This window comes from Peromyscus maniculatus, chromosome 8 (genome assembly GCF_049852395.1).
Source record: "Peromyscus maniculatus bairdii isolate BWxNUB_F1_BW_parent chromosome 8, HU_Pman_BW_mat_3.1, whole genome shotgun sequence".
Lineage (NCBI taxonomy): Eukaryota > Metazoa > Chordata > Mammalia > Rodentia > Cricetidae > Peromyscus > Peromyscus maniculatus.
Genome location: NC_134859.1, coordinates 61,323,759 through 61,345,319, shown reverse-complemented (window position 1 = coordinate 61,345,319; position 21,561 = coordinate 61,323,759). Strand labels below are relative to the sequence as shown.

Here is a 21,561-nt window from a genome sequence, read left to right as displayed (position 1 = left end):
TTCCTGCCTCCACCTTTGGAGCGCTGGGGTGATAGGCATTCACCACCACATCATTTATGCGGTACTAGAATGGACCCTGGGCTTCATTCATGCTAAGAAAGCACCAGCAAGTGAGCCACATGTCCAGTTCGAGACCCCACATCTTAAAACAAACCAACCAATCAGAAAGATTCCAGGGGTACAGAGTCGGAAATTACCACTGGACCCAACAAAGCTAAAGGTCCTTTTCTCCCGGAAGGACCCCGAGGCCACTACTGTGCCCCATCATGATTTCTGCTCGTTACAGTCAGCGTCTTTCCACTTTCTCTCTCTGCTGGGGAGCCAGTAGGTGCCTGGAGCTTTTCCCTCTGTGAAGGCAGGCCTTCCTGTCCCTGTGGAAAACTGGTATTTGGCTCCTTGCAAGGACCGCGTTATCTTTCCCTCGGTAAAAACAAGTTAGCCAACAAAAGAAATCGGCAGGCTGGCGAGGCCGCCAACAAAGACGATTTGCCCAGTGTGTTTGTCCTGCTTGCTCAGGATGACTAAAGCTGAGTCAGCCAGGCCCTGGGGAAGTACTGACTTTCTCCGCGCAGCAAAGCCCCTCGTCAGCTGAGGACCTGCTGCTGTTTTCCTGTGGGTTATCAGTTCTGTTTCCCAGAGTGAACAAGCCTCAACTGGATTACTCGTCCCTGGGAAGCCTCTGTTTTCCCTGGTTCCCAGGGCGGGACACTGGTCCTAGAATGGGCCTCCCCTGACCCAGAGTCCTCTGCCAGGACAGAGGTCCTTCCCTCAGCCCCCAGGTTACCCAAGCACCAAGCCAGTCCCTTCAGCTCAGGGATGTGACTGGGCTGGGCTGGGCTGCTGTCTTCTGCTCTGGGCGGTGTTTTCGGTACAGACACAGCCCTCAGCCCTCCCCCCTGGCACTGGAAACATACGCCCCACACCCTAAACACATGAGCTATTTCAGTCCCTCCCTCCTCAGCCTGGAAACCCTGATGGGGACGTGAAAGAAGAGCCAGGCCGTCTGACGACACAGCCCTGACAAGCCAACAGGGCCTCGGACACTGCCCTTTCACAGCCCCGCTGACCTCCCTTCAGTGGGTGGGGCTGGTGGGCTTCCCTTGGCTGGTGAGGGCGTGTCAGCACCGCCACACCCCGAGGGGGGACATCGAGGCCCAGGCGACACTCACCTGTCTTCTGGTCACCGCTGACCAGGAACTCAAGGATGCTGTTCATGGCCCCCATGTAGAAGATGAGCCGCAGCTGCGTGACGCACATGGTGACCAGGCTGAGCAGCAAGATGGGGCTGAACACGCTGTGCATGAACGAGGGGGCTGCTGTGGGGAGAAGACACGGGGCTCAAGGCCAGGAAACGGGGCCCATCCAGGGCCCGGGGAAGGGAAGAAGGCCCCACGCGCAGGCCGTGCGGTGAGGTTCGCGGTGTTGACGCTCATCAGCAGATTCCCTACACTCAGTGGCGTGTGTCTGTCAGACAGGACAGGTGGTGCCTCTGCCCCTTTGAGACAGAACAGGAATTCAGCAAGAGGACACCCAGAGAGGCTCAGCCAACGATTCCCAACCGAGGGGGCCCTGGGCTCACCCCCCCACCCCGCCCCGGAGGGCGAGAGTCGGGCGTCGGGTACCTGCGGCGTCGGGCTGGCACTTCACCTCCAGGTCGACAGTGGACAGGCACAGCTTGTGGCCCTCCTGCAGCGCGGCCTGTTCCTTGGCGCTCCTCATGGAGCTGCCCACGCTCAGGCGGCGCCCCACCGTGGTCACCTGCTTGTAGAACTGCTTCCCTGTGATCTTGTGGTCGAAGCCCAGCCAGCTGAACTTGATCTTCACCCTAGAGGCCACAGGAAGGGGGGGGGGTCTGCTGCTGCTGCTGCCACCCGGAGACCCTGGCGGGCGGGTGGGCGCGAGGGCGGGGCAGAGAGCGCGCCCACTTACGAGTAGTCCATGTCCTCTGGTCCTGGGAAGGGCTCTAGCGGCCAGTTGAAGAAACAGTTGAGGAAGACCAGGCCGGAGCAGCCAGCCCAGACCACCAGGATGACAACGAAGGAGGCCCCAGCGTCGTAGATGAGCTGTCCGGTGAAGGGACAGAGTTATCAGTGGGAGGCCAGGATGGGCAAGGGACAGCTGGGAGCTCCTTTTTGTGCTGGGCTGTATGAAAAGGCACAGCCTTTTCATGCTGAGCTGCTTGGCCGTCAGAAACCCTGTGTTCTGATAAGCCCAACCTTTCTGTCCCTGGAATCCAATTCGAACCAAATGTCACTTTTTTTTTTTTTTTTTTTTTTGCTTTTGGAGACAGGGTTTCTCTGTGTATCCTTGGCTGTCCTAAAACTCTCTCTGTAGCCCTGGCTGGCCTCAAACTCACTGTGGAGTCTTGAACTCTTATCCTCCTGTTTCTACCTCCAGAGTGTTGGGATTACAAGCAGCCTGGTCATTCTGCTGTTGGACTCACTGACTGTCAGTCAGTCTAGTTCCCCAAGGACAGGAACCTGGCAGCCTCATCCATGGATGTTTCTCTAGCCTTTAAGAATACAAACGGTAGATGCTCCAAGATACTCAGGAGACCAACCAACATAGCTCCTTCAGCAACTCCACGGAAGGGCGCTTTGGCCAGGGTAGGTGGTGATCCTGGCAGAGGACAGACTGCTGTGCATTTTAGCATTGATTGTCGCCTTTTTTTTTTTTTTTTTTAACTAGGAACTGAACTTAGGGCCTCCTGTGTGCTGGCCAAGTGTCTACCAGTAAGCTTTACCCAGGGCCCTTACAAAACTGAGAGACAAGCCAGGCAGCGGTGGTGGTGGCGCATGCCTTTAATCCCAGCACTTGGGAAGTAGAGGCAGACAGATTTTTGTGAGTTCAAGGCCAGCTTGGTCCACAGAGCTATTTCCAAGACTGCCAAGTCTACACAAAGAAACCCTGTCTCAAAAAAAACAAACAATAAAACTAAAAAACAAAAACAAACAAAACCAAAAACCTGTGAAACAATTATTGACTAACTTGCCCAGGTTACCCTTGAACTTATTATCCCCTCCTGCCTCAGCTTCCTTAGTGGTTATGATTACAGGTTTGTGTCCCCAGGCCTGTCTTGATCGTCCTCGGTTCTCCCCAGACCCAGTGTGAGGGTCCCCTAAGTGTCCTAGCATGTAGCTGCTCAGCTCCCTAGGATGGAGCCCAGCATGTAGGAATATACAGAAGACAGGGAGTGTCAGCTTCCTCCACCGTCCAGGAGCAAGAGAAAGGTCACAGGATGGCTGGCCCGATTCCTGCCACCCGCCACATGGACCCCAGGCTCCCAGCCTGCATCTGTGGCTCCCTTTCATCTTCACAGCACCCCATCCCCCTAAAGTCAGCTTCACCTTGATGCCAGTGCCTCGGGAGGGAAAAGACCCTGGTGACACCCTGGGTGTCAGAACAGGGGAGATTGTAAGCCTAGGCTCTTCCTGGTCCCATGTGACTTCCACAGGCTCAGAATCCTGCCTGGGAGGGAAACAGCTGGACTAACTTGGCGGCCAGCAGAGCTCTGGCTAACTGAGAGGCTGGAGACCAGAGGGAGGCCAGCTCACTCACCCTGCTGTCCCTTCCCCAACCAGCCTGTGGTCACACACCACAGCAGGCCACTCAAGCCCTCCCCTGCTGGGCCCAGCGGGGTTTCTCTTCTCACTCCTGTGGTGCCAGGTGCATCCTGCCTAGGTGGGAGGGGCAGTTGAGGGGCATCCCTAACAACCATAATGCTTTCTCAGAGAGGCTGCAATGGCCTAGGCAGAGGCCTCTGCCTAGATGCTGGGAGAAAGCATGAGGTGGAGGGATGAGGGTGGGGGATCACACTGGCTGACCACACTCTCACCTTGATTCCTGGGAAGGTAACTGCTGAGGAGGCGTAGGATCCAATCATCAGGGCGATAAACGTAGATCGAAGATCACCGAACATATTGGGCAGCTGAGGGATTGGATGGAGGGAAGAAAGGCTTAGGTCACAGGTGTGTCTCATCTTTTGACACTGTGACGCAACACTGTCATCTGCAAAACGCATACCAGAGAACTATGCAATCGTCCACAGGAATGGCAAGAAGGCCTCGTTTTAAGTAAGCCTAGCACTCTGTGCTGGGCTGCAATCATGGCTGTCCTGGGCTGAGTAGGACTAGCCTGAGGGAGGAGGGGAGCGAGCACCTAACAACGGCCAGACTTCCCAGCTCACCGCTCTCCCTCTGTGGGATTCGCAGCACAGCAGACGAGGCAATTGTCACTAACTGCAAGTTTTCCTTTCCGGACAGAGATGAGAAGGGGCAGAGGTAAGGAAGAAATCCAACTCCGGAAGAAAAGACACGGCACTGTCTGCACACTCCCCACCACGCCTGACAGGCCAGGGCCCTTACCGTGTCTGCCCTGTTGAAGGAGGTATCAGAGAGCAAAGCTGTGGGCCGTAGGCTCCCCTCAAAGGGAAAAGGCCCGTTAAAAATAAGACTCTATTTGGGGAAATGAGTGTCATCTTATAAATAAAAATATCAGAGTCCCAGAAAGGACCAGATGTCAGCAAAAGCTGCTTTCGGTTTTGAGAGTGTGTTTCTGGAAGGCGCCCACCCCAATCCTAACAAGGCAGGTGGCTCCCCCATGCCTGCCTCTGAGTTTTTCCATGTGAGTAGAAGATTCTCCCCAACTCAACACTCTAGCCTGGGAGTCACCTGGCAGGCACCTCCAGAAAGCCAAGATTAGGAAGGCCCAGGTCTGTTTTTAACGTGAGCGCCCTGAGCATGGTACAAAGCAGACGCGGGCTCATCTGAAATGATTTCAAGGCCAAACCTCAACGGCTCTCAGGCCTGGTAAGACACCACAACACGAGCTGGAGCTGCCGCTCAGCAGGTAAGAGCACTTGCCCTTGCGGAGGACCTGGGTTTGGTTCCCAGCACTGGCAGGGTGGCTCACAGTCACCCTTAACTCCAACACTTTCTTCTGGCCTCTGTGTACTGCACACATGGTACACATACATATGCACAAAAATGCATATGGACAAAAAACGCTCATACACATAAAATATCTAAAAAAGGAAAAAAAAGTATAACGTGTTGTTGATTGGTCTTTGGTCTTTTGGGGGGCCCACCACCCAGTTCCCAAATAAATCACACATGGAGGCTTATTCTTAATTATGAATGCTCAGCCTTAGCTTGGCTTGTTTCTTGCCAGCTTTCCTTAACTTAAATTATCCCGTCTACCTTTTGCCTCTGGGCTTTTCCCCTTCTCTTACTTCTGTAAATCTTACTCTTACTCTGTGGTTTGCTGTGTAGCTGGGTGGTTGGCCCCTGGAGTCTTCCTCCTTCTCCAGCTACTTCTTCTCTTTCTCCCAGATTTCTCTTTCAATATATTCTCTTAGCCTGCCAGCCCTGCCTATCCTTTCTCCTGCCTTGCTAACGGCCATTCAGCTCTTTATTAGACCATCAGGTGTTTTAGACAGGCACAGTAACACAGCTTCACAGAGTTAAACAAATGCAACATAAACAAAAGTAACACACCTTAAAATAATATTTCCCAACACCATTTACACTGGGCTGGTGAATAGAGCACAGGGAATAAAGGCTTTTGCCATCAAGCCCGACAGCCTGAGTTTGATCCCAGGATCCACAAGGTACCAGAGAATTGATTCCCAAGTCATCTTCTGACCTCCCAGAGTGCTTCCCTGCCTCCACAAAATTAAATGAAATGAAAGTGACCACTACACAGCCATTGACGGACCCCAACACACGGGACAAAGTACACCCTCCCCACAGCTGGGCTCCCATCTCAGGAGCCCGTACCATGTCTTGAAACAGTGCCACTGGTGCTGGGGACTTTCTGAGAGTTATGTCCACACGTATCTCACTTAATTCAGCCAGTGTGTGTGAGACTAAGCTAGGCTCCTTATTCCTTTACTTCCTGGGGTCATTTTTTTTTTTTTATCAATGTGACTGCAGCCTGAGCACAGAGGCACACACCCAGAATCCCAGAACTCAGGCGGCTAAAGAGAGAGCATCTCAAAGTTCTAGGCCCGCTGAGGCTCATAGCAAGACCCTATCAAGATGAAAGGCCATTCCTTGCTACTAAAATGGGGGTAGTTGGGAAGCTATGCCTGTCTCTCATGATTTCTGCCTATTTTTTTGCTCACGATTAAATAAATAAGCAATGAACGTTACCAAAAAGATTTTAAATGCCTATGCTCCAAGATAGGCAGAAGCAGGAGGATCACTACAAGTGTGATGCCAGCCTGGTCTACATAGTTAATTTCAGGCCAACTAGGACTGCTACATAGAGCAAGATCCAGCCTCAAGAAAACAAAGGGAAGATGCTGAGCATAACATTGCAAGTGCTGATCCCAGCACTTGGGAAGCAAAGGCAAGTAGGTCTTTGAGTGTTTGAGGCCAGCCCAGGCTACAGAATGAGACCCTGTCTCAGTAAAATAGATAGATAGATATGACAGATGGATAGATGGATGGACGGACGGACGGACGGATGGACGGACAGAAATACAGAATTCAGTGGGAAAAGGCACCTTCTACCAAGCCTGACAACCTGAGTTCAACTCAAGACTCACAAGGGAAGGAGAGAACCAACTCTCACAAACTGTCCTCTGACCTCCAAAAGGGCAGGGCATGCTCACACAGACCCACTAGGGTGGCCATTCTAACAGGATGTAACAAGAGTTGGTGAGAACCAGGAGGAACTGGAGCGGGTGTAAGCTTCCAAGAGGAAAATGAAGCTGTATCTGTTTTGGAAACAGTTGCGCTTTCAGACAGTTAAAACAAAATAATTTCATAACCCAGAAATTCTACTGCTAGGTACATTCCTAAGAGAAATAAAAGTATGTGTTACACATGTATGTTTAGGACAGCATTCTACATTAAAGAAAAAAAAAAGAAAATAACCTAATGTCCACCCAGATGAATAGGTAAACAAAAGGCGATATACACATAATTACAAAAAGGAGAGAAAGCAAGTAACACAGGCAACCATAGGCGCAAACCTGGAAAAACAGTAAGCTAAGAGAAGCTAGGCACAGAAGACCCCACGTGGGCTGGAGAGATGGCTCCTTCCAGCACCTACGTGGTGGTTCCAGGGGATCTGATGCCTTCTTCTGGACTCCATGGGCACTGCATGCATGTGGTGCACAGACACACATGTAGACAAAACCCCTTTATAGATTAAAAGCAATGTTATATATGTGTCCATTGTATGGAATGTCCCAAGTTGACAAATCCAAAGAGTGGAGTAGTGACAGGCAAAGGCCAGAGACCACAGAGAGGATGGCCAGCGGGCACGGGATGACTGTTTGGGGTGATGATGCAGGTGATTGAAACGATGACTACACACCTGTGTGAATACACTAACCCTCACAGATAGCACACATGCTATGTGAGATGAATGTGAATTATAGGTCATCGATTCTTTTCAGAATATTAGTAAGGAAGAGGACTATTTTGGGGGGAATCACAGGACTAAAAAGGACCATTAACAAATCTGTAAGTTTTATGGTATGAGGCCAGGGTGAGCAGCCAAGTTTCCTCCCGAATTCTTAGCACACCAAAAGCGTTTTCTTGCCATTCTAGACTTTCTGGGAAGGGTAAGGGGGACAAGTGAGGGACATAGGAGACAAAAGAAGTGTGACATGGCTAAGTGTGCACAGACACACCCAGGTGAGCATGAAAGGTAACTGTGCTCGCTGCACACCTTCCTGGAAGGGACACTCCAGTTCAAGGCCATCCCCGGTTCCCAAACACACGTGTTCACGCAGCAAAGCATGTTTGGAGGAAAGGCATCCATGGAGCCATGGAGGAAGAACTCAGAAGGTTACAGCTGCCTGTGTGGAAAGGAGGAAGTACACCTGCAGGGGATTCTAGACCAGTCAGGGCACGTGGAGAAAGGGAGAGATCAGAGGGATGAGAAGAGCAGGCAGAGGCCAAGCGACAGTTCTCCTCCAGGCAGGATGGAGCTGGGAACTCGGGCATGAACTCATGCACACAAAGCTATTCTGCCCTTAGGGAAAATTCCCCACATCACAATCAGCCCCGAGCAGAACCTCTTCAATGGAGCTAGGAAATGCCCCCAAAAAGCAGACCACATGGTGGTTTGTCCTTTTGTCTGCCTTCACGCCAAGGCTGCCTTAACGTTCCCCCAAGACAGCGGCTTGAGATGAGCATGCAGCCTGCTTTGATCTCCTCACACGAGACTCAGGACAGGGACAAAGGACTGCTCCCCTGTTCCTGAGGAAACAAACCATTTGCCCTGTGCAGGATTGATGGCATTAGGTGAGCTGTCCTTCCTGTCTACCTGCCTGGAACATTCCTTTCCTGATTTGTTCTTTTGAGACAAGATCTCCCATGATCTTTCAATCTTGCTACCCAAGTCTCTCAAAGTGCTGGAATTACTGGCATGGGCCACCACACCCAGCCTCCTACCTGGAACAGTGTTAACAAACCGAGAAAATCCATGTTATTTTGGTCAGTATGCCATTCTTAGGGCAGCACAGAGCCTCAGGGTAAACCACATTAGACAGCTTCCCACCAACATCTCTATCTTGTATTTTCAATTATGAATATTTTTCCTAATTAGAAAAGGAATGCATGTCTATTGTAAAACATTTGGAACAAAAAAAAAAAAAAAAACAACTTATGGATGAGTTGGGCCTTTCCTTCCACCATGTGGGTCCTAGGGATTGAACCTGGGTCACCAGGCTTGGCAGCAAGCCCCTTTACCCACTGAGCCATCTCACCAGCCCAACATACTCTTCTATAAACTTTTTCTTTTTTTTCTTTTTTTAGGTAGTTGCACTGTGTTGCCAATGCTGGTCTTGAACTCCTGAGCACAAGTCATTTTTCTGCCTTAGTCTTTCAAATAGCTGGGACTACAGGTGTATACAACTTTCTCTGTATAGCAGCTCTGGCTGCCCTGCAACTCACTCTGTAGAACAGGCTGGCCTCAAACTAAGAGAGTTTGCTGCTCTGCTCTGCCCCCAGAGTGCTGGGACTAAAGGCGTGCGCCACCACCACTTGGCTTCCTTACTCCCTTTTTCTGGTTAGTATTTTGCTTTATTCTATGCGTGGGTGTTTTGCCAGCATGCATGTCTATGCACCACTTGCATGCAGGTACCCAAGGAGGCCAGAAGAAGGTGGTGGATGCCCTGAGGCTGGAGTTACAGACGGTTGGGAGCCGCCATGTGAGTGCTGAGAATCAAAGCCAGGGCAGTCCTCTAGAGGAGCAGTCAATGCTCTTAACTGCTGAACCATCTCTCCAGCCCCTACACCCTGTTTTTCCGCTTTTGTTTGTTTTTGACATAGGGTTTCACGTAGCCCAGGTTAGCTTCAAACTTGCTATTAGGGGCTGGCGAGATGGTTTTCTGGCACCAGCTCCCTAAGAACTAGGATTACAGGCATGCGTCACTAACTTTTCCCTTCTAACCCGATATATTATTATAAAGTGTTTTCTAAAACTACTTACTGTCCCTTTCTGACTCAATCTGAAATGACTGCCTAGTATTTCCTTATCCAAATGGTCTATAATTTAGGAAACCATATCTCTGGCTTTAGACCTTAGGTCCTTTTACATTTATTCATAAAAAGATTCAGAAGCCAGGAGGTGGTAATGCACACCTTTAATCCCAGCACTCCGGAGGCAGAGGCAAGTGGATCTCTGTAAGTCTGAGGCCAACCTGGGCTATAGAGTGAGTTCCAGGAAAGGCTCCAAAGCTACACAGAAAAACCCTGTCTCAAAAAAAAAGGAAAGAAAAAAAAAAGATTTCGGTCAATTTTGGGGGCTCGGGGGGCAGTACCGGGACTGTAATGAAAGGCCTGTGCACCTTAGGCAAATGCTCTATTACTGAGCTACATCTCCAGCCTTCCTCTTACTTTTTCTTTCTTCCTTCCTTCCTTCCTTCCTTCCTTCCTTCCTTCCTTCCTTCCTTCCTTCCTTCCTTCCTTCCTTCCTTCCTTCCTTTCTTTCTTTCTTTCTTGTTTGTTTTTCGAGACAGGGTTTCTCTGTGTAGCTTTGCACCTTTCCTGGAACTCACTCTGTAGCCCAGGCTGGCCTCGAACTCACAGAGATCTACCTGGCTCTGCCTCCCAAGTGCTGGGATTAAGGCGTGAGCCACCACCGCCCGGCCTCTTACTTTTTTTTTTTTTTTAAACAGAGCCTCACTAATTCATCCAGGCTGGCCTTGAACCCACTGCAGCCCAGGCAGGCCTTTAACTTACAACCTCCAACCCCAACCTCCCAAGTCACTAGGGTTACAGGTCCTGGACTGCTAGGCCTAGCTAATTTGCCAGGGTCTTAAAAACCAGGGTCTTAAAGTACTACCTGTGATGGCCTTGAACTCATGATCCTTCTGTCCCCGCCTCCTAAGTAGCTAGATCCTGAGCTATCACACTCAGCTCAACAATAATCTCAAGGATGAGAGTGAGTGCAGGTGCCTTTTAGCTCTTCAAAGGACAGTCCTCAAAGGAAGCACTGTTACGGAAAAAGGAATGCATACTTCCTTGGGATTTACAATGCTGACCAACTGCCTTCCAGAAGAGATGCGCCGATTGATAGCCCACCAGCAGCGTGTGTACCTTCCTCCTCTGCCACTCCACCAACACTCTGGTAAAATGCGCTTGCCTGGTACGTGCCAGCGCCCCACATCCAATCCTCGGGACCATGCACTCAAAACACACACTTAGCTGCATATATGGGTGAAATTAATTACTGACAGTTGATCTGGAATAATCTGGATAGTGGTATAAATGAAAAAAAAAAAAAGCCCTGCTTATGCCCTTCTACAAAGATTCCTTTCTATATTCAAGACAGGCATGGTCTGAGAGCATCGGTTTAGTGGGAGAGTGCTTGCCTAGCATGTGTGAGGTCCTCGATTTAATCTGCAGCACTAAAAAGGTGTTTTTGAGGAAGAAGGGCTGGAAGAAGGTATCAGAATATAGAAAGAATATCAGCAAGGCACAATAATATAAGCATATAAGCATGTCCTGATGTAACCTATTATTTTGTATACTAAAAATTAATAAAAATAAATTAGAAAGTAAGTCATTCAATATGTTGACATATTGTAAGTATGCTTTTCTTTGTAATCTAATTTCCTCTTAGTATATAAGAATTTTTTTTTTTGTACTTTTTGTTTGTTTGTTTGTTTGGAGACAGGGTTTCTCTGCAGCTTTGGAGCCTTGTCCTGGAACTTGTTGTATAGACCAGGCTGGCCTTGCTTGAACTCACAGAGATCCACCTGCCTCTGCCTCCCAAGTGCTGGGATTAAAGGCGTGTGCCACTGCCCTCCTCCCCCGGCCCTTTTTCATACTTTTTTAAACAAAAAAAATTAACAAAAAGCCATATTTGAAATAGGTGATCAAGCCGAGTATAATGGCACAGTTCTGTAATCCTAGAACTTACGTAGTGAAGACAGGAGAATACGGTGCATGAGGCCCGTCGGGGTTAAATGAGTTTAACTCTGTTTCAAAAACGTGGGGAAAGGGAGAGAGCAAGATAGTCCAGGTGTGTTTGGTTTAGGGACCACCGAGGACCATTGAGGAGGACCACTGAGGACCACCGAGGACCACTGAGGACCACCACCCTTGTACTGACTGAAACTGTAAGGGGGGCAAGGCTGACCTTGACTCATGAAACCCAAGGCATAAACATCCCAATAGAGCGCTCACAAGAGGGTAAGGCCCAGAAAGAGAGGGTTTCCCTGTGGTACTGGTTACCTTGTACCTAAGTGGTAACACTAATTGTGCTTTCTCCCTCAGCCTGGGAGAAAGCTGTCCTGCCTGCTGGAGCTCTCCCTCATTGGCTGGCTCAGGGGCAGCCTGCTCAGATTTCACTCCCATTAAATAGTATGTATACTAAACAGCAACTATTTTTAGCACCTGCTTCCCATAGCATCTTTAAAACCCTGAAAGCAACTGTCTAAATGCTCCTTGTCATGTTCATTCAGCGCATACAAAACTTTCCGAGTCTAAGCTGGGCACGGTGGTGCACACCTGGAATCCCAGCCCTGGGGAGGTAGAGGTGGAAGGCTCAGAAATTCCCAGCCATCCCCGGCCAGCGTAAGTTACACGGGACCCTATCTTAGACCAAAACACCCAAGAGTCAAGGAGCTCCCTCCCCTCCAGCTAGTAAAGGACAAATACAGGACTCGAATGTGCAGCCAGATCAAGGCCTGGTACGGACGGCACTTGTGTGTGGCTCGTAAGCCTTTCTCCTCACGTCATCTCTCTCCCTTCCGTGTTCCTTATTAAGCGTCCTGTCCGATTCCAGCTCACGGGGATTCTTAATATCGCTTCAGACGCTCCTCTTACACCTACCAGCCTCAGCCCTCAGCTGACCCCTGGATCCAGGACCACACCACCCAGGGATGTGTCTGCATATGGACTCGCCCTGTTCCTTCCAGGTCTGGGTCCCCTGTCTCTCTGGCCTTGTCTCTCCTTGCTGACTCTCTCCTGCCTCTGTCCAGTCTCAGCCGACAGAACGATGCTGCGGGACGGCAGTGAATGGAGTGAGTGTTAAGCTGACCGCCTTAGCGGGGCCTCGAGGGCCTGCTGGAGGGGAGAACCAGCTCTGCTGCCAACTGGGAAGCTGGAGCCGAGCTGCGGTGCCAGGTGCCAGGGGAAACACTCCGCAGGAAGGCATGCTCCCAGGTAGGGCAGTTCAAGGCCCTCTCCCAGCTCTTGGTTTCTTCTCACAGTCGCTTTGCTGCCCCTGTTCTGCTGGGCAAAACCTGTCCTCCACGCCTGGGCTCCTGGGCCTCATGTAGGCCTTCCCTGGGCCCGATGACTCACGCTCCCTGGGTCCCTCAGCTGTACCGTAAACAGGCCCAGCTGTGCCACATTCCCAGTGGGGAAAACAGCAGCTGCAGGCCGCCGGTCCCCTGGTGTTCAGGCCACTGGACAAGAATCCCCAGAGGCCACGGCCAAAAACAGTTCGGACCTTCTTTCTTAGGGACCCTTTTTTTCACAGGAACCCTCAGGGGAGGCTGTGGGGTGACACTCCTTGTCATATCCGAGGCCTCCTGAATCCACTCGCCCTGGGGATAGATACACCCAGACTCTCTATGAAGTCAGAGCCGAGCAGTGGGTGGAGGCTAACATTTCTAGGCCTGTGGTCCTTTACAGAGACGACTCTTGTCCCCAGGTGGCTGGTACACACACCCTGAGTTCAGTAAGGAGCCAGTCTATCTTGTCCAGACTATCTAACCAGGAGCTAGTCTGGACAAGCGGACTCGGCAAAGCTGGGCTGTTCCTTAACCGAAACAGGCAGGCACCCCTCAGCACACATCACCGGGAAGGTCCTTGCGGTCACCTTTCTGCTTCACTGGTGCAGGGGTGGGGAGGGAGAACTGCCCTCTCCCAGCCGCCTCCCGTTCCACCTGCCAGGCCCGGATCCCTGCCGACACCCCCACTGCCTCCTGTCAACCCTGGCACATGTCACGTGGCGCAAATTCATGAGGCAGAACCCCTCTGATGGTCAATTTTTCCCAGGCCAATGGCCATCAGCTGACTGTTTTGGCTTCCCAAGGTAAAGATGGAAATAGGAAATCAGAGCCTACGTGGGCTCTGGTACCAAGAGAGTCTACCTGCCTGGCACCTGGGCTCTCCAGGTAGGGAAGCCAACGAAACCCTGCCTGGCTGTAGAATGGGGCTGAGCAGGAAGGCTGCTGGGTACCCCCACCCGCTCACAGGCGACCATTTGCTTCCACACCTCCCTGGGGTCTTTAAGAGAGGGATGTGCATTCTGATCTCTTCAAACTCCAATCTAATTCCCTTGGGATCATTTCTTGCTTGGGTTTAAAGCCAAACTTCAATGAATAAAATGGGAAAAGCCCACAGAGAGATATTTTTTTTTTCCCCTGAACATTTTGTAACCACTTTTCTGTGAGGGTTTCAGACCAGAGCTCCCCATCCCGCCCACGCTGACAAGGGTCAGGGTAATGAAGTGGAAAAGATATGTTCACAATTTTGGCTGCATCTGCTCCCATCTCTAAGCAACCCAAGCCCTGGATTGTGGGGTGGCGGCCCAAAGACGCCGGCCGGTGTTTGTGCTTCAGCCGATGGAGCGAGCTAAAGGGCTGAACAAACTAGAGACATTAAGCAAACAGACTGGAGTGTGCTGACCAGATGTCCGGGGGAGGCCAAGGCTCCACACCACGGGGTGTGCCTGCACGGTGAAGAGGCGTGCACCTCCCTCAGGGATGCCCATGCCCCGTGCTGCCAGAGACCCGAGAGAACCAGCCCTGACGGTTAGATCGCCTCCGAACCTCCACACTAGAGGAAAGGAGGACAGGGTATAGACTCCCAAGGCTCTGTGACGGCGGAGGGTAGGAGACGAGGGGGGGGGGTCTGTGAGGAAAAGGCATTTTGCCAACTTGGGGCCCCTTCTCCACCGATGGGTGTTAACAGCCCACAGCCCAGGTCATACAAAGCCCCTTGGGCCTGAGAAAGTCCCCACATGAGGGTTTCCCTGACAACACATTCCCCCACATTCCCAGGTTATCAAGGAGCCATTCTCTGTTTAAAAGCCCTTGTAGATTTGATTTAGGGAGTTCTAAAGGCAACCTTGAAGACTCCTTTGTCCCCAAAATGAAAACACGGACGGGAGACACAAACAGAAAGTGTCATTGTGCTGCCAGTGCTGAGTCTCTGGGAGCCGGTCCTGACAGTTCGGCTTTTTAAAGGCCTGGGCTGTGTCAGAACCAGATTCAGCTCTGCTCAGCAGAAAGCCAGGGACGTCACCTAACAGCTGGAGTCCGTCCTCAACAACCCGCTTCTTATTCCCTTTCAGGGTTTAGTCTCATGAGAGATCAGGTCCTGTGGGAAGGCTCATAGGACAAGGGAATGTCCAAGGAGAGCCCTCCAGCCTGGGGGCGGGGGTGGGGGAGGGGTGGAGATGACTACAAAGGACTTAGAAGGCTAGCCTGAACACCCAGAGGGTACTGGGGGGTCTGTGGGGGTGCTGACCCTCTACCCTCAGGTGGAGAACAGTGGAGCTTCTTGGAACTTCTAGACTGAAGGCTGGCAAATGTTTTCCATAAAGAGCCAGACAGTAAACATTTCTGTCTTTGTGGGCCATATGGTCTCTGTCATAACAGCCCGACTGCCACTGCGGCATGAAAGTGTCCACAGACAACACGTGAGAAACCCCACATGATGTTGTTTAAGCCAGGCCTTGTTTATAAAAATGGGCAGAGGTCTGCACCTGGCCCTGGACAGCGGTTCACTGACCCCTGCACTCTAGATAAAGACAAAGAAGTCAGAGGACAAGTCCTACACCTCCCTGTAAGGATGGAACCCTCCTACCAAAGGCTTTACACGGTACCTGCTCACCACCTAGCCAGGTACCTGGAGTGGGTGGGAGAGCCAGGAGCTACCAGAAAAACACACACACACACACACACACACACACACACACACACACGATGAAAGTAACCAATGTGCAAGCCAATGCCCCTGGGCAGAACATGGACACTGTTTGCTTGGGGGCTAAGTGTGGTGAGATTGTGTTCCCCAGTGCATAGTTTTTCTGGAGCCTATTCACGGACTATATAGAAATCTAAAAACCCAGGATTTTTACTCCTTCAGAGAGATTGTTTGTATTTCAAAGAGTTTTGTTGTTGTTTGTTTTTTGAGACAGGGTTTCTCTGTGCAACAGCCCTGTCTGTCCTGGAACTTGCTCTGTAGACCAGGCTAGCCTTGAACTCACAGAGAGTGTTGGGATTAAAGGTGTGCGCCACCACTGTCCCACTTCAAAGAGATTTTACAAAGTGAAAAGAAAAAAAGAAGAAAATTTGATAAATGATGCAAAGCAGCAATTCACTGAAAAGACACAATTACTAATATAGAGGTGACAGGCGCCAGGGATGGTGGAACACATCTGTAATCTTAGCACTTGCGAGTTGGAGGCAGGAGGATCAGGAGTGAGGGCTAGCCTGGGCTACACAGAAAGTTCAAAAGCAGCCCGTGTTACATGAGACTCAGTCTTAAAAATAAAGAAATAACAAATAAAAAAGAGGTAAGAGACTGTTTTGTCTCACTTATGATTAAAGAAAAGAATTTTAACTATGGCATATAAATTTTCACTGTGTCAAATTGCCTGTTTAAAAGATGAAAGAGGCACCTTTTTATTCCTAGCACATAGGAAGCAGAAACAGGCTCTGTGAGTTTGGGGTCAGCCTAGTCTACACAGCAAGTTCCAGGCCAGCCAAGGCTACATAGTGAGACCTTAAAGAAACAAAACGAAAATAAATAAGTAAAAGATGAAAGAGGACCAGCAGGATGGTCTATTTAGTGTATAAAGGCATCTGAGACTAAGGAAGTTCCTTCCCCAGAGAGAACCAACTCAGAAAGCCATCCTTAGACCTCCACATGAAGCTTCCTGTGCCTGTGCCTACAAACACACACAACAATCAAATCAAATCAATAAATAAATGTAAAAAAAAAAAAAAAAGCTAGAGATGAATGCAAACCGTGGTGGTGCACTAGCTTTGGAGCCAGTCTGTCCTGGAACTCACTCTGTAGTCCAGGCTGGCCTCAAACTCACAGAGATCCGCCTGCCTCTGCCTCCCGAGTGCTGAGGCTGAAGGTGTGCGCCACCACAGACAAATGGATGAAAAGCACCACGTGGGGAGTTCCTCCTAAGACATCCTATACAGTCTGCAGTGCTGGTGCATGCTTTCGTCCCTTTCTATTTTAAAACAACAACAAAATAAGAGAAGTCAAAAGGATACTTATGTACTTAGGAGTTTATCAGTTTCTTTCGTTCCTTTGTTTTTTGGTTTTGCCAGACAGTGTTTCTCTGTGTCATTTTGCTGCCTGTCCTGATCTCACTCTGTAGACCAAACTGGCCTCGAACTCACAGAGATCCGCCTGCCTCTGCCTCCTGAGGGCTGGGGTTAAAGGCGTGCGCCACCACAACCCAGCAAGTTCATCACTTTTTCCTAAAAGCACCTTGGACGTCAGCTTCCACCTTCACTGTAAAGGCTTCTTTAATGTGGGGAGACAGTGAGAGGGAATATGAACGGGCAGCGAGGTAAATATGTGTGAAAATGTCACCATGGAATCTACCGTTCTGTATGCTAACCAGAAAGAGTAATGAAAAGGAAGGGTGCACACACACAAAACAAAGGCGTGCTTTTCTTCTTCAATGTTCTTGTTTTGACTTGTGTGTGTGTGTGTGTGTGTGTGTGTGTGTGTGTGTGTGTGTGTGTGTGTGTGTGTGTTTGAGATAGAATTCTGCTATGTAGCTTAGGTTGACTTTAATCTTCCCGAGAACCAGGATTGCATGCACATCACTGTATCTGCCCTACAGGATTTCTTTCCTTTTTAAATTTAATTTTAATTTGAGACAGAGTCTCTCTGTGGTTCTGGCTGTCTGGGAACAAAATGTGTAGATCAAGCTGGCCTCGAACTCACAAAGATTCTCCAGCCTCTGCCTGAGTGCTGGGATTAAAGGTGTGGGCCACCACAGCAGGCTGTATAGGATTTCTTAGAAGGAACTCCCCACATGGTGCTTTTCATCTATTTGTCTTTTGCTGTTACTGTTTGAGGCAGGGTCTGGTGGAGGCCATGGTGGCCTTGAACTTCCTATGTAAGTGAGAATGGATGCTGTTACTGTTTGAGGCAGGGTGGCCCTGAACTTCCTATGTAACTGAGGATAACCTTGAACTTCTCCTGATCCTTGCTCCTACTAAGCGTAAGGATTGGAAGAACATGTTATCATGTCTAGCTGTCCTTTTTATTATTTCAGGGGTACAGAGTGCAAGGTCTCATCCTGTGGCCCAAGATGGCCTCAAAGTCACAGCAATTGTCTCACCTCTGCCTCCTGAGTGCTGGGATTACAGGCATGTACCACCACACCCAGCTCTTTTTATAAACGCAGTGCTGGGGTTGGTAACCAGAGTCATGTGTGTGCTGGACAAGCACTCTGCCACTGAGCTACACCCCAGCCCGGATTCACCCCACACTTCACCATGACTAAGCATTGCTCTGCACTCTGACGCCTGAGCCTGAGTCCCAGGACCATCTCAAAGTTCTACCCCTGAAATTCGGATCTGCCCTAACAGATGCCCAACATGACTCCAATAACAAGGGCCGAGGGCGATGAGGCCAGGTTTTGATTTTTCATCTTGATTTTAAAAAGGTTAGTGGTTTTCATGCTGTCCAGGAACAAACAGAACCACACATGACTCCTGTTTCACGTTTACATAACCCAGTGGGATTTGTGTACTTTTCACAGTGTGAACATATTTCTCACTGTTTCAACATTTGTTTTCCTCTGGGATTATGAGAGGGGAGAAGATATCTATTTTGATTTTAAATGTATCTGATTTTAAAAAACCAAAATAAAAATGCGCTGACAGGCCGGGCGGTGGTGGCGCACGCCTTTAATCCCAGCACTCGGGAGGCAGAGGCAGGCGGATCTTTGTGAGTTCGAGGCCAGCCTGGGCTACCAAGTGAGTTCTAGGAAAAGGCGCAAAGCTACACAGAGAAACCCTGTCTCGAAAAAACCAAAAAAAAAAAAAAAAAAAAAAAAAAAAAAAAAAATGCGCTGACAGATACAAAGTAAACCCTGAGGGCACCAGCACAGGTGGAGTAACAGCACCTGGGTCTGTGTGTCCCTCACCCTCGGACACCCACACCCAGGGCTCACCACACACGCTGCCTACACTGGGCTTTTTTTACAGAAGAGAATGCAGTGAACTTTCCTTGTCCGTGGACATAGGCCCAGACGGGTAATCCTCGCTGCCAGGGAAAGCACAGGAAAAGGGGGCGGAAGATGTGGGCCCGCAGGCAGGTCACAAAGATGCCAGCACCTCTCCAGGCTCGTTTATCAAAGGACCAGAAAGGTCCCAGAGCGCTCAGGGCAAAACCTCCACAAAAGGCCTCTCAGCCCTCAAGCGTAATGGGAAATCAGAACCAGAATGCAAACAGCAATGGCGGTAGTGTATCCCCAGACCTTCAGAGGTAAACTGAGTCAATAGATGTCCCTGTTGATAGAAGCCTGGCCGGGTAAGTCTGCAGTCTTCCCTTGGGGAAAGATGTTTCTATTCCTTCCTTAACTTCCCTCAGCCCCGCCTCCAGCCATCCTCCCAGCTTAAAAAGAACCCATTTTGTGGCATCCTGGTGGTCCTGCCAAGAGCACACTCCACATTCCAAGAAAGGGTTCCACCTATCTGGCCAGACATCTGTGCCCTAGCCAAGAAGAGTGCCACAATGCTGCCACTCAGTTCCAGGCACCTGCAAAGGTTGGGCTGGCTGGGTGGTTCCAGGACAGGCTTGTCCACAAATGGCACTGTTAGCCAGAGTTCCTGGAGAGCCTCGGGACAGCAGCCATGGCAGATGAGAGACAACATGGGCAACGGCCCTTGTTTTCCCTGCTCCTGTCTTCTGGGACAGGGACCTGCTCCTTCAGGCCAAAGGCAAGGCCAGAGGCAGCTGCAAGGCACCCTGGGAGTCACACCTGCCTGCTTTGGAGCCAATGAGAATGGCTTTGCTGTCAGGCCCAGAACCCTTGGCCCTGTAATGCATGGGACATCCAAGCATATAGGGGAACAGAAAAAAAGGACTTGGAAACCAACAAATATGCCTCAAATCCATTATTCCCTCAGCTGAAAACGTTCCCTAACAAAGCAATACTTACTGTTAATGAGGTGAACGTCATGCACATCCCCCCAAAGCCATTCAGAGCCAAGGCGATGAAGATGAGCACGGAGAGGGCTGTGGACAGACAGAAAGCCGTAAGGAGGGGACACAGGAGCAGTGTTCCATACTGAGAAGGCTACAGATGAGCTAAAAATAAAGGACAGGCCATCAAGGGTGAACGACGCCTGGAGAGCACGCTCTCCCTCACCCTCGCCCTCCTGCCTACCTCATGGAGCTTGAGTTCTAGAAAAAGACGAACGCCCACTCTCTTTCCTGTTAACCCAGCAGCATTCAAACGGCCCCAAAAAGCTGCTCCAGATAACAAAACCCCAGGTTCCTGAAAATCAGCACACGAGCCTGGCCCAAACGTTAGTGAAATCCAGGTCTTATTTTGGTGTTTTAAAAGCCCTTAAACGCCTTGACTGGGGATGGGATCCAGGTGTTTCCCGAGCTGTTTTTCAAGGGCTGGCCCAGGCTGCCGGGAGGGCTTGGCTCAGCTGGGTGTGGTGTACCATGCCTGTAATCCCAGCCTTCAGGCTGAGCCAGAAGGACGACAAGTTTACGGCGAACTTGGACTCAGTCTCAAGTGTCCAAGTGCTGGGGATAGTTCCTCAGTAACAGAGCACTTGCCTGGCATTTGCAAGCCCTGGGTTCAATTCCCAGGACTGAAACAAAAGAGGAGGAGGAAGAGGAGATGGCCCAACCTACCACTTCTGTACCACGGAAGGCCATGCCCTGTAGCTGGCCTGCTCCATAGAGCTTGTCTTTCAAGTGGCATCAGTGAGGCTACCACGGGGGACTGGGTTGGTGGCTTGGGGATGAGACAGGAGCCTCACAGACCCTGAGAACATCTCTCACACTTCTGCTTGGGGTGATTATTCTTCCTAGCCATGCAGTTGAAAGAGCTAAATCCTAGGCAAAACACCACCACCAGAAAGCTGGCCCGGCCACCCGTGAGCTAAGTGAGTAGGGGGCTAAGAGGTATCCCTTTTGGCTTGAACAGGGAGCACCAAGCCTAAGATAGCATCAGAGAAGAGGCGGGCCAGTGAGCACCCGTGGATGACAGCACTTCCCCCAGCGTCGGGAGAAAAGGGAGAAAAGGCACACTCACAGTCTGGGCTACTTGCTCCATATGCAATCAGCAAGCAGGAGACGGCAAAGCAGGCACTGGAAGCAAACAGAAAGTGTACTGTTGATACTACGTTACAATTGCTGTGACTACATAGTTATGTGGGGGTATTTACTATGTGTCACTTCAGAACATTTATAATCACTACTTAACAATTCTAGGGAGACCAGCGAAGTATGCCTCATGAGGCATGCAAGATCATCCAGGAGGAGGATGGTCTCTTAGGATTTATTTTCAGTGCTGAGAATTGAACCCTGGGTCTTTTGTGCTACACAAATGCTCTACCACTGAGCTGCGCCCTCAGCCTCATTTCATACTTGTTAACATTTCATTCATTTTGCTAGGCGGTGATGGTGCTTTCCTTTAATCCCTACCCTTGGGAGGCAGAGGCAGGTGGATCTCTAAGTTTGAGGCCAGCCTGGACTATAAAGTGAGTTCCAGGACAGCCAGAACTACACAGGAAACCCAGCCTCAAAAACAAAAACAAGGCCGGGCGGTGGTGGCACACGGCTTTAATCCCAGCACTCAGGAGGCAGAGGCAGGAGGATCTCTGTGAGTTCGAGGCCAGCCTGAGCTACCAAGTGAGTCCCAGGAAAGGCGCAAAGCTACACAGAGAAACCCTGTCTCGAAAAACCAAAAAAAAAAAAAAACCAAAAACAAACAAAAAAACTTTATTCATTTTAATCAACTGGGTAACTTTATTCTTACTTTTTTTTTTTCCAGTGCTGGGGATAGAACCCAGGGCCATGCACATTAGGCAGAGTTTCATGTGCAGCAATTCTCACCACCCCCTACACACACACA

General features: G+C 50.2%; 1 protein-coding gene across 9 annotated transcripts in view; it reads right to left on the bottom strand.

The window, feature by feature from the left end:
• Slc43a2 (solute carrier family 43 member 2) overlaps nucleotides 1-21,561 on the bottom strand; it is a 45,418-nt gene that overhangs the window by 11,570 nt on the left and 12,287 nt on the right. For 6 of the 9 annotated variants that reach the window (XM_042282407.2, XM_076542902.1, XM_076542900.1 and 3 more), the window contains exons 4-9: nucleotides 20,740-20,795; nucleotides 19,627-19,703; nucleotides 3,836-3,928; nucleotides 1,930-2,063; nucleotides 1,623-1,825; nucleotides 1,170-1,316 (exon numbers count right to left, since the gene is read on the bottom strand). In XM_042282407.2, coding sequence (XP_042138341.1) covers nucleotides 1,170-1,316; nucleotides 1,623-1,825; nucleotides 1,930-2,063; nucleotides 3,836-3,928; nucleotides 19,627-19,703; nucleotides 20,740-20,795 — 710 coding nt within the window. The remainder of the gene's footprint in view (nucleotides 1-1,169; nucleotides 1,317-1,622; nucleotides 1,826-1,929; nucleotides 2,064-3,835; nucleotides 3,929-19,626; nucleotides 19,704-20,739; nucleotides 20,796-21,561) is intronic. The other 3 variants (XM_076542903.1, XM_076542904.1, XM_076542905.1) reach the window with 1 other exon arrangement.